The sequence below is a fragment of the Gadus macrocephalus genome, chromosome 16, assembly GCF_031168955.1.
Source record: "Gadus macrocephalus chromosome 16, ASM3116895v1".
NCBI lineage: Eukaryota > Metazoa > Chordata > Actinopteri > Gadiformes > Gadidae > Gadus > Gadus macrocephalus.
Window position 1 is genome coordinate 18,635,054 of NC_082397.1, and position 12,500 is coordinate 18,647,553.

Below are 12,500 nucleotides of genomic sequence, written 5' to 3' on the forward strand. Positions count from 1 at the left end.
TCTCAATCTGGACATTGATAAGGCGGGACAAAGAAGAACATAGGGATGAGAAAAATGTACCTAATGCACTCCAAACCTATGGGTTTGGAGTGAGAATTTATGCATTTAAAGAGCACGACACATTTATACAAAACAAAGAAGAAAAAGGAGGAAAAAAGAAAAGAAAGAGCGAGATATGTGTGTGTGTGTGTGTGTGTGTGTGTGTGTGTGTGTGTGTGTGTGTGTGTGTGTGTGTGTGTGTGTGTGTGTGTGTGTGTGTGTGTGTGTGTGTGTGTGTTTGAGAGAGAGAGAGAGAGTGAGAGAGAGAGAGAGAGAGAGAGAGAGAGAGAGAGAGAGAGAGAAAGAGAGAGAGAGAGAGAGAGAGAGAAAAAAGGTGCACTAACTCACCACCGGTTCAGTTATTTCGACAGCATAACCATGACAACGGCGACATATGGGTCTTTCTCTTCCATTTCTCACGCACACAGTGAAATCCCTGACCATTTAGCACGGCACGCAAGTTCACAAATGTATGTCTCTCTTGCACTCACCAACATTCCCACCTTAATCCTCCATGAACATAATGTTTTACATCTATTTATCTTTCTTTCTATTGCTATCTTTCTCTCTCCACACCAGATCTCCCTTCAACCAAGGGAAATTAAAACCAAACATGGAAGGGCTTGTAGATTATGGTGGAAATAAATAAAAAGGATCCGAGTGAAGATGTTCTATATTTACCAGATCGATTCATAGATGCATAGATAAAGAAAGAGAAAAGAGAAAGAGAATGAAGAAAGAGAAGAAAAAGAAAGAAAGAAAGACTAAGGATATATAGATCGACGGCTCGATAGATGGGTGCCTCAGTCTACCTCAAAACACAACGGACGGGAATACTGAAAGCCCTCCAGGGCCATGTGAGCCCACGGCCCTCCCGCTGGTGTCCACTGACCTTGTACACGTCCAGGATGCCGCACTGGTAGTCGAAGCGCGTGTACAGCTCGTTGAGCATGGAGATGACCTGCATGGGCGTGCACTGCGCACACACGGCCGTGAAGCCCACGATGTCCGAGAACAGCATGGTCACGTCCTCAAACTTGCGCGCCGGCACGGGCCGGCCCTGCCACAGCCGCTGGGCCACGTCGCCCGGGAAGATGGAGTAGAGGAGGTCCACCGTTCGCCGCTTCTCCTCCTCCAGGGCCTGGTGGGTCTTCTCCAGCGTCGCCTGGAGGTTGGGGGAGGCGGTGGTGGTGGTGGTGGTGGTGGGGGGGGAGAGCAAGGCGGGAGGGTGAGTCGCGATGGTTGGGTTTAAGCTTCGGGACAGGGTGGACGAGGAAGGGCAGGATAGTCCAGGTGTGGTGGTGTTTTCTCCCAGCGCGAAAGGTTTGGAGTTGTAATCCCAATATAACTGGAGTTTAACTGTGGTCATCTTTGAACAAGATGCCCAAAGCCGACCTGCTCATTAGTGGACGTGTGTTTAAAAAGATGCACTCGTGCCAGTTTGGATTAGAGCATTGGATAAATGACTAAATCGTATGTAGCAGCCTAAGCATATTGATAAGCTTTAGCACCTTTACATTTTGCAATACAAAGGGAATATACATTAGCCTTTACAAAAAGGTTGTAGCCAGGTGGTTTGTGGATATTCCCTCCTCCTGGTTTAAACTTGAACTTGACAATGCTTAACTGTAAATGAGATTGAGAAGGACATTGCTATTAGTTTCGTGCTTAACTATCACTGAAAATGTCCAAGCAGCTGAATCGAGTCATTTCTGAAAATGACATACTGACCTTTCTGTAAGCTCAATGGAAGCGGATGAGAGAGATTTCATAGCATTTTCTGTAAAAACACGCAATATTTGTTTGTATGTTGTTTTCCGCATTCACATCAAGGCACCGGAGGCAAATATGAATGAGATATTTATAATGTATTGTATTGATATAACAGGTTTGATTTCAAAGAAATAAATATGCTGACATTGTGGATAAGCTTCTCTTTATTTAATGGGGTAAAGTGCTAGCAATGCGCTCCTCTATGTCCTCATTGCACTGTAAACAATGAGTGTTTCTGGCAGACAGCTGATTCACTGCGGGTCTGTGCACACAGTAAATGTCACTGACTAATTCCCACCACGGTGGAGAAGACTAAACGCAAAAAAGGATAATATCCATCAGAACGACAGGCAGACAGGCAGACAGACCAGCCAACAGGCAGATCAACCAGATATCCAATAGACAGACCAACAGGACCACAGGCAGGCAGACAGACTGACAGAGTGTGTGATACTTTCAAAAACGTATTTTTGTGCATTTTCTAAAACCACTAAAATACCCCATGACTGGCCTACTCGCTACATCTCTGTCATCCTTAGTACTACGGGTACCAAATACCTGGATATTAACTGGATTTTGGATACGTACATTACACATTAAAAGTATTAAATAACAACTCTACTATGCTGTACATATATAAAACAATGCCATTGCTAAAATGTAAAAGTTTTGTCGAAATTTGACGACTCCAAAAGGCACCAAACCGAGAGAGAAAGGCGGAGTGAGAGAGACATCACATAAAAATAAAATAAAAATAAAAGAGGCTTATATACGGTTGTCACTGTCACCATAACAAAGTAGCCTACAGTAACTCCGATTTTTGTTTAGGAATATTAGTATGTTAACATACTCAGGAGGGCAGCCTTGTGACTATCAGTCCAGCTGCTGAAAGCACCCGCTCTGGCAGGACCCAACACAACCTCCTTTTGATCGATAAAAATATCACTTGACAATATTCTTACTAGCAACCTTCTGGTTACCAGCCAACTCACTCTAGCCTACCTCCTGAGCCGCGTGCCGCCCCCACATTACTCATCACCCAGATGAACACTCTGGGACCCTTACCTTGAGCTTGTCCATCCTCTTCTTGAGGCCGTCCTGGGCCTTGGCTTGCTCCCCCACCAGGATGACGTCCCGCGTGGCGTCGTGGATTGGGATGTCTGACAGGTGGAGCCCCCGGCCCATCAGCTCCTCCAGCTTGTCCACCCGCGGCGAGCCCAGGAACATAAGGGAGCTGGACTCAGGCAGGTGGATCATCTGGCCTTTCAGCTCCATCACCTAGGGCAGCACCACCACCACATGGACAGAGAGGGGGGAAGAAGGGTTGAGGGTTTATTCGCATCTCCCTATTTAAGCGACTACTTGTAGGATTTTTTACATGCATTAATAGCTTTCAATTGCCAATATATGAAGTGGTTGTAATTCATCTTGAAAAAAGAAGGCCTTCTGCGAATCTCTCTGCTGCGTGGAACAGCCTGTGGACAGATTTATATTTTATTTGAACCAGGCCAGTTCTGCTGGGAAAAAGGAAGGAAGTGACGTTGAAGCGGGTATAATGGTATTAATGTCTGTTCTTTCATACCTTATTAATTTGTACGTATATTTATGATTATGCCTAACATGAGTTACTTCTCCAGGGCTCTGGATGTATCAGCTCGAGCAGACTTTAGTTCATTCACCTGCCACTGGGGCCAGTAATGAGGAAATGCAGGGATTTCTGGATTTTCACAAAGAATTGAATATGAAGAACACTAACTTATTCTAAATTTCCTGTGTTTTTCTTAGATTTCCATAGAGACATTTCGTTTTTATGTTTTTTCCCAGAAGCACGTTGTAGTGACAGAGCAAAAGGAGACTTCTAACATTGAGGACCTTCACAAGAAATAGATAAAATGTATTGAGCAAGAGAGTGTATAAGAGTGAGACAGAGAGAGAGGTTGATAGAAAGAGAACTTAATAATCGTAAAAGAAAAAGACAAAAGAAAAAACATATGTAAATATGTAAACATATTTACAATGTATTCATCCTTCACGGAATACCTAGCTTGACCTGGTGTTATTGTGTTAAGTCCCTATATTGTTAATATCTCATAAATTATGAAATTGGTTATGTATTTTTATTATCTGAGAAAAGCAGAGAAAGAGTTTGCCCTTGGCGAAGTCACAGCTTGAAGACCCACTGAGGGGTGAGGGGTGAGGGGGAGGAGTGGGGGAGGAGATGACGGGAACCAAAGCTGTCGTCTTGCTAGCAGAAAGCAAAGTGCGATGGCTGAACATGCAACACCGGAGACGTGCAAGCCTACATTTCCTACAGAGTGAAATATTGTGGTAATTTAGTAGTTCAGGCTCCCCCTAACACCATCACCACCACTCTATAGGATGGAACCCAACCAACCCTAAAAAAGGTATGCTATGTGAACAGAATATACAATATTTAACTCTCAGTGAGGTTATATGTTTTTTGTCTGTCTGTCTGTCTGTCTCTCTCTCTCTCTCTCTCTCTCTCCCTGTAACTCTTACTCTCTCCCGCTCTCTCTCCCTGCCTCTCACTCGCTCTCTTTCTCCTCCATCTCTCTCTACCTCACTCTACCTTCTACTCTCTCTCTCTCTCTCTCTCTCTCTCTCTCTCTCTCTCTCTCTCTCTCTCTCTCTCTCTCTCTCTCTCTCTCTCTCTCTCTCTCTCCCTCCAGTATAGTGTCAGATAGATTATTCCGCCAGCGAGCACACTGCAGCCTGCTTTATTTATAGCTCCTCAACGCTCTCCTAGGTCTGCATAATAGATACACACTCTACATTCACACACTTTCACTTATACCACCTCACACATACACACACACACACACACACACAACACACACACACACACACACACACACACACACACACACACACACACACACACACACACACACACACACACACACACACACACACACACACACTCTACATTCACACACATTCTACATTCACACACTTTCACATATACCACCTCACACATACACACACACACACACACACACACACACACACACACACACACACACACATACAGACACACACTCTACAATCACACACTTTCACATATACCACTCACACAAACACACACTCACACAGACATATACAGACACACACTCTACATTCACACACTTTAACTTGCACCAACTCGCATGCACACACACATGCACTGTAAACCATACACACACATTAACAGTACATACACATGTATACATATTCATACACGCATCAAGAAACCTTCCTCTCATAAAACATAAATGGGAAAGAATAAAAATAACATACAACACAATCCTGGCTATTTTTATTCTCATTTGCCCTTATGTTAAATACAGGATGGAAGTGCAGCCTCCCCGACTAGACCCTCAAGGGTGGGGTCACACACACACACACTCACACACACACACACACACACACACACACACACACACACACACACACACACACACACACACACACACACACACACACACACACACACACACACACACACACACACACACACACACACACACACACACACACACACACACACACACACACACACACACACACACACACCGGGAGTCCCAGCATTATTGACCGAACACACAGGAACTCAACACTCAACACACAGCAAGATGTAAATACACTTACACAAAAGAACATCATTTTTGGTTCCTGTGGGAGTCTATTAATGATCATGTATATAAACGCAATCACTCCCTCGTACACTGCACACACACACGCCGAAAAAATATGAATAAATGCATATAGTATGTATCTATATATATGCTTACAGTAGGTGGTAGCCAGCAGCTGTTTCCTTAGCCTGTGTCTGGTCAGGTGGGAGGGGATATGTGCATGACAGAAGCATGACACTATCATCTCCATGGAGACAATGAAGTCTAAAAACGCTTGGGCATGGCCCAAGCGCTCTGTTTTTACCTTTCAGCCTCTTTAAACATGTACTGTCACACACACACACACACACACACACACACACACACACACACACACACACACACACACACACACACACACACACACACACACACACACACACACACACACACACACACACACACACACACACACACACACACACGCAGGCCCATACCTCTACCCATCTCCTTCTCCTTCATGTCCTCGCCATTCTCTCTCTCTCTCTCTCTCTCTCTCTCTCTCCCTCTCTCTCACACGCTCTCTCTCTCTCTGCCTCTGATCCTTTTTCAAACACATTGAAGCAGAGATCAGCAGACCTACACACACACACACACACACACACACACACACACACACACACACACACACACACACACACACACACACACACACACACACACACACACACACACACACACACACACACACACACACACACACACACACACCCCTAGAGGCTGTTGTGTTGGCCTAGTTGTGGGTCTCTGTTTTAACTCACCACTCTCCTTTTGCCCCCTCCTCATCACAGCAGAGAGAGAGAGAGAGAGAGAGAGAGAGAGAGAGAGAGAGAGAGAGAGAGAGAGAGAGAGAGAGAGAGAGAGAGAGAGAGAGACAGAGGGAGAGAGAGAGTGAGAGAGAGATATACAGTGGAGAGAGATGTGTGGGATGTTGGAAGGAAACATCAGGGAAGGCAATCTAGGGGGGGATGGGAGGGGAGCTGACTGAAGAAAAACAGCAGGGAAGAGGAGGAAGATGGTAAAAAGACAGAAAGCATGGGGAGGAGGACGACACAAGATATGTGAACGTTATGAATCATATGTAGATCTGTCGGAAGCAATATGGTAAACAATTGGGTTGGCCCATGTCTCAGATGGTTGCTCAAGGTTTCTACAACTAGATCAGCAAGTATTGTTAAAAAATGAATAGTCCTTTGACCGAGCGGCCATCGTGGAGCTTTTTGTCCTCATCGATTTGAAATCAATGATGAATCCTTGATGGTAAAACCAAGTTTTAGAAGACTGCCGTTGTGTATAGAAGTATATTGGGAAGGAAGGAACTTTGTTTTTAGATGAAGGACAAGATGGATGACATGATCAAATGAAAACATTAGGATTGAAAAGATTCATGCAATGTCTTCTATGTTAATAATTAATATGCAGATGATCAACACATCTTAAATCAACCCACCTTCTTTGGGCATCAGATCAGAACTGAGTGTGCGGTTGTGTGACTGTGTGTAGGTGTTGGCGTGTGCCAATTCATTGTTCAGCTCTAACTGACAAACGGCATGTGTTTACTGTGCAGTCTGGTACAAACACACTGATCGTGAACAATTATGACTAACCTTATGCACGCATAGTATAGTGTTTCATAGATCAGACCACTTTTTGCTCACTTTCCAGGTGGTGGTATCCTGCCCCTGCGACGATCAGCAAGCTACTTTCAGCTGTCGCCGCATCACACCTGCAACCATTACAGCTATGGCAGATAAGTTATCTGGTTCACTTGCACCTCTCTGTAACTATAGTGGTTCTGTGGAGTGCCTTACTGATGACCTCAACATTGCCTTGTCTGTTGCCATTGATTCAGTTGCTCCGAACGAAACTAAAAAACAAACATTGAAAAAACCAGCCCCCTGGTTTAATGCAGAAACGCGCATTTTGAAGCGAAACTGCAGGATCCTTGAACGCAAATGAGAGGTCTTTCATCTTGCATGGCATAATAGTCTGCTCACCTATAAGGGTGCGCTGACTATTGCCAGGAACGCCTACTTTTCTAGTATCATTAATTTGAATAGAAACAATCCTAAGTTTCTTTTTGACACGGTGAGGAGTCTCACTCAGAAACAGAATCAGACCGTAGGCTCCTCGATCGTGGCAGTTGAATTCATGGATTTCTTTGAGAATAAGATTCAATCCATTAGAGAGGAAATTGATGCTTGCCGTGCGGCTAATCCTACACATCCTGTGGGGCAGGATGGGGTTCTGCCAAGTAGGATGGTGAACTCTGACGCAACTCTTTTGGAGTTTAAGGCAATTTCTTTGGTGGAACTTGAAAGGGTGATAAAGGCCTCAAAGCCAACAACTTGTATGTTGGATCCTCTCCCTTCCAGGGTTCTTAAGGAACTTCTTCCAACGGTGGGGCCTGTAATCCTCTCGCTTATGAATCTTTCGTTTTCAACAGGAATTGTTCCCTCCAATTTCAAGGCTGCGGTGTTAAAACCGCTACTCAAAAAGCCTGGCCTAGATCCTGAATTAGTCAGGAACTATCGGCCTATATCGAATCTGCCCTTCCTGTCCAAGGTTTGATCATATTACACCTATTCTCGCCTCTCTACACTGGCTACCGATAACTTTCAGATCAGACTTTAAGGTGCTATTGCTAACTTATAAAGCCTTGCATGGATTATCTCCATCGTACCTGAAGGACCTGATCATTCCTTATAGTCCTTCTCGGTCCCTCCGGTCTTCGGGAGCCGGCCTTCTTTCACTGCCGAAGGTTAAAAAGAAATCGGCTGGACAGAGAGCGTTTGCCTATCGAGCCCCCTTTTTATGGAATAGGCTGCCATCAGCGATCAGGGAAGCTGACTCTGTGGAGCTATTCAAAGGAAAGCTCAAAACGCACCTCTCCAATCTTGCATTTGGAGTGTGAAAACAACAGATGCGAAGTGAAGACTACTCTGTTTGCTTGTGCTTTTCTTATTACATTATACATTCCCACTATGTACTTTTCCGTTCTAATTCACTATTCTGTCTGTTCTAGCGTGTTGCGGGTGCTGGACTGGATGCCTGGACTCTCCTCATGGATAACCGGCCAGAACCCCATCACCATTTTAATATGATGTGCATGTATTTACCTGTATGTCAATTGTGGCACCCATTGCACTCCTGACCATCCCTGGAAGAAGGGATCCCCTACAATGCGTTTCTTCTCAAGATTTCTTCCTTGCTGATTCAAGGGAGTTTTTTCTTGCCCGTGTGGGGGCATGGGTAAAGGGGGGTGTCACAAATATTTGGCCTGTTAAGCCCTTTGAGACTGTAATGGTGATTAAGGGCTATACAAATAAAATTGAATTGAATTGAATTGAATGAAAACAGAGTTGTACGGTAGCGATGGGTGGCAATGAGAAAGAAAGAAGGAGGAAGAGAATGGAAGATGTTGGATAAGAATGAGGAGGCAAGGAAGAGAGAGAGAGAGCGAGAGCGAGAGCGAGAGCGAGAGCGAGAGAGAGAGAGAGAGAGAGAGAGAGAGAGAGAGAGAGAGAGAGAGAGAGAGAGAGAGAGAGAGAGAGAGAGAGAGAGAGATTTGGATGGGGAGAGCAGAGCCAACACCTAGCCTGTTGTGTGTAGAGTCCGGGCAGAGTCAACAGAGTGTTTTGTACATGAGCAAGCATCAGCTACATCACAGGGTCTTAACCACACACACACACACACACACACACACACACACACACACACACACACACACACACACACACACACACACACACACACACACACACACACACACACACACACACACACACACACACACACACACACACACTCACACACTCAAACGCTCTCTCCCTCTCTTCTTCTCTTCTCACACACAAACACACCCACACAAACCCTCCCTCTCTCTCTCTCTCAGACACACACACACACACACACACACACACACACACACACACACACACACACACACACACACACACACACACACACACACACACACACACACACACACACACACACACACACACACACACACACACACACACACACACACACACACACACACACACACCAATGAGTCAGCAAGGCTTTTATCTTATAACATTTTCTAGCTATTGTTTGTTCCTCTGACATGGGCCTTGAAACGACGGGCACACAGTAACACATGAAACGGGTAAATAAAATGAGTTACAGTGGTGGGGTTAATGGTTGACCTGGAGCTAGGAATTAAACTTTGTGTAGACTTTAACGGCAAGGACTGGATGAATGGCCTGATCGAGGCCAAACACAGGATTATATTATATTATTTGTTATTATCGCTAAAAGCACCTTGCAAAATTAACACTGAAATTGCTCTGATTAATTCAACAAAGTCAGAGATAATATTTGATCTCAATACTTTAACTTTCATATCATGAAAGCTTTTAGAGCTTAGATACTTTGGGAATAATATGGGCTGTTAAGGAAATGTGTGCAGTTGCCGTTTTGTATTTCAACAAAAAGGCACTCATAAAGATGATTTGAAAAGGAATAGATCCAAAGTGGCACTCATGGTACAGATATATATATATACATACATATATTATATATATATTTCTGCTTCAACGTAAACATATGGTACATATCCAGGAGGCCATTTGTCCAGTTGAAAAAACACAAACAGCAGAGTGAGGTAATCTCTTGATTTTACGAAGAGTTCAGCCAGAGCTTTAGACAAACACACTTTACTTGTCCAACTCTGATCCATCCCTCATTGGTTGAGACAAATCTCATCTGATAACTTTACATGTTGCTATCAGCAGCTATTGTTATAGCCCAGTGAACAATGTTGGTCTTCATCCCTTGTCTTTGTCACACAGGTTATGCATTATTGTCCACAGTGCTACATGCTTAGGTTTCGACACATTGTGTGTTGGACTATTACTTACTATTACAAAAGACTTAGCAGCTGTGACCACAGGGAAGATGCCTGTAGCTAGAAGGACTAAACAGATGATTTAACAAATCGGTGGTCTGGGCCCCTGTTGCTTGCCACATTAAACTCCTGATTAGGTTTAGTCACTGAGACAGTAAACTTATCCTGCTTCAACATAAATTAACCATAGAAATTGCTTTTTGTTAATGTCGGTTAATGGAAGCAATAACCAGTATAACACTGGTCTTCATTCTTCCGGTGTTTTTGAAGTTTTTATGTAGGTTTACACTTTGATGGAAGATGAGGGAGTTATTTTCAATATAATTATGTCTCTAAACGGCGTAAAAGAAGCGTTACATATAGCCAATTGATTTCAGTCACATTACTTTAATGTCAACATAGTTCCTACAATGTGAAGCAATGGCTTTGTTGAGACATATATACTTCATGGCAGCGCTGTCTGCTCTAGCTGAGAGCAGACAGGTCTGAGCTCGTGAGCGAAGCCTCAGTCAGTGCTCCATTCACGGATTTGACAAAGAAGAAACACGTTTAAGCTTCTTTTGCATATTGGTTATTTATGTTGTTTCATATTTGAATTAAATTTCTTCGTCCCTATGATCCAACTTGTTTCTCACTAAATAAATCTCAATAAAGAATGAAAGTAGCCATAAGCTACTTGGTTGACTACAATCATAACACACCAGACCTGCAGTCTTTAAAGTGATACCATATACGAACGCGGTTGTATATCTGGATTAAGGAAGGGCATTTGATACAATCGTCGGGAGAATTAACGATACATTTTAGATTAATCATTAATATTTTTTACATTAAAATTAACTATATGCAGACACACACTCTACAATCACACACTTTCACATATACCACTCACACTCATACACACACACTCACACAGACATATACAGACACACACTCTACATTCACACACTTTAACTTGCACCAACTCGCATGCACACACACATGCACTGTAAACCATACACACACATTAACAGTACATACACACACACACACACACACACACACACACACACACACACACACACACACACACACACACACACACACACACACACACACACACACACACACACACACACACACACACACACACACACACACACACACACACACACACACACACACACACACACACACACACACACACACACACACACACACACACACACACACACTGGGTGTCCCAGCATTATTGGCCGAACACACAGGAACTCAACACTCAACACACAGCAAGATGTACATACACTTACACAAAAGTACATCATTTGTGGTTCCTGTGGGAGCAACATGGTCTCACAGGAATCCGTGAAATGACTACGGTCGGACGCTTAATTCGAAATCCGTGGCCACATCACGGAAACACGCCGATATCCGTGTGTGAGCCACGGAATAACAGTGTCATTTACTTGCATTTGGGCAAATTCCGTGGCCACATCACAGACAATTGAAGTGATTCCGTCAGACCACCACGGATTTTGAGTTAAGCCCCCGTGGTCGACTCGCTCGTTGAAACGGGGATCCGTGTGTGAGCCACGGAACATCAGCGTCATTAACTTGCATTGGAGCGAATTCCGTGGCCACATCACGGAAATCAGCGTGTTTCCGTGATGTGTCCACGGATTTCGAGTTATTCGTCCGTAGTCATTTCACGGATTCCTGTGAGAGTAGGTTGTGTGGGAGTCTATTAATGATCATGTATCACTCCCTCGTAAAGTGCACACAAACACACTCAAAAATCTCTGAAGTTCTGCTTCGCCGCCAGACTCGCACTAGCCGCGTTTGCATGGACACTTCTGGTCCGATTAGAAGTGGAAGAACAGCTCAATCGGAATAGAAAGCGTGTCCAGTTGCTAAACAACGTCAAAGTCTTTGGCAGACTATTTCTCTGCTGAACAACACTATGAATGGTAATTGTAAAAAGACACACCGTGTGGAGATATTTTTTAGCGTTAGTTTTATCGATGAAAAATTTACGTCATCGACGAAATTCTTAATGATCAATTAGTCGATCGTCGATTAATCAAGCCCATCCCTGATCTGGATATTAGGCTTGCGCCAAAATACAGGAAGCAAAAAGTAGG

At 44.0% G+C, this 12,500-nt stretch overlaps 1 protein-coding gene across 2 annotated transcripts in view; it reads right to left on the bottom strand.

Annotated features, from left to right (window-relative positions):
* The window catches only part of gucy1a2 (guanylate cyclase 1, soluble, alpha 2), a 39,551-nt gene that overhangs the window by 9,727 nt on the left and 17,324 nt on the right, over positions 1–12,500 (bottom strand). For both annotated transcript variants that reach the window (XM_060074510.1, XM_060074509.1), the window contains exons 5-7: positions 2,878–3,090; positions 932–1,204; positions 1–7 (exon numbers count right to left, since the gene is read on the bottom strand). The exon at positions 1–7 is cut by the window's left edge and continues 137 nt beyond it. In XM_060074510.1, coding sequence (XP_059930493.1) covers positions 1–7; positions 932–1,204; positions 2,878–3,090 — 493 coding nt within the window. The remainder of the gene's footprint in view (positions 8–931; positions 1,205–2,877; positions 3,091–12,500) is intronic.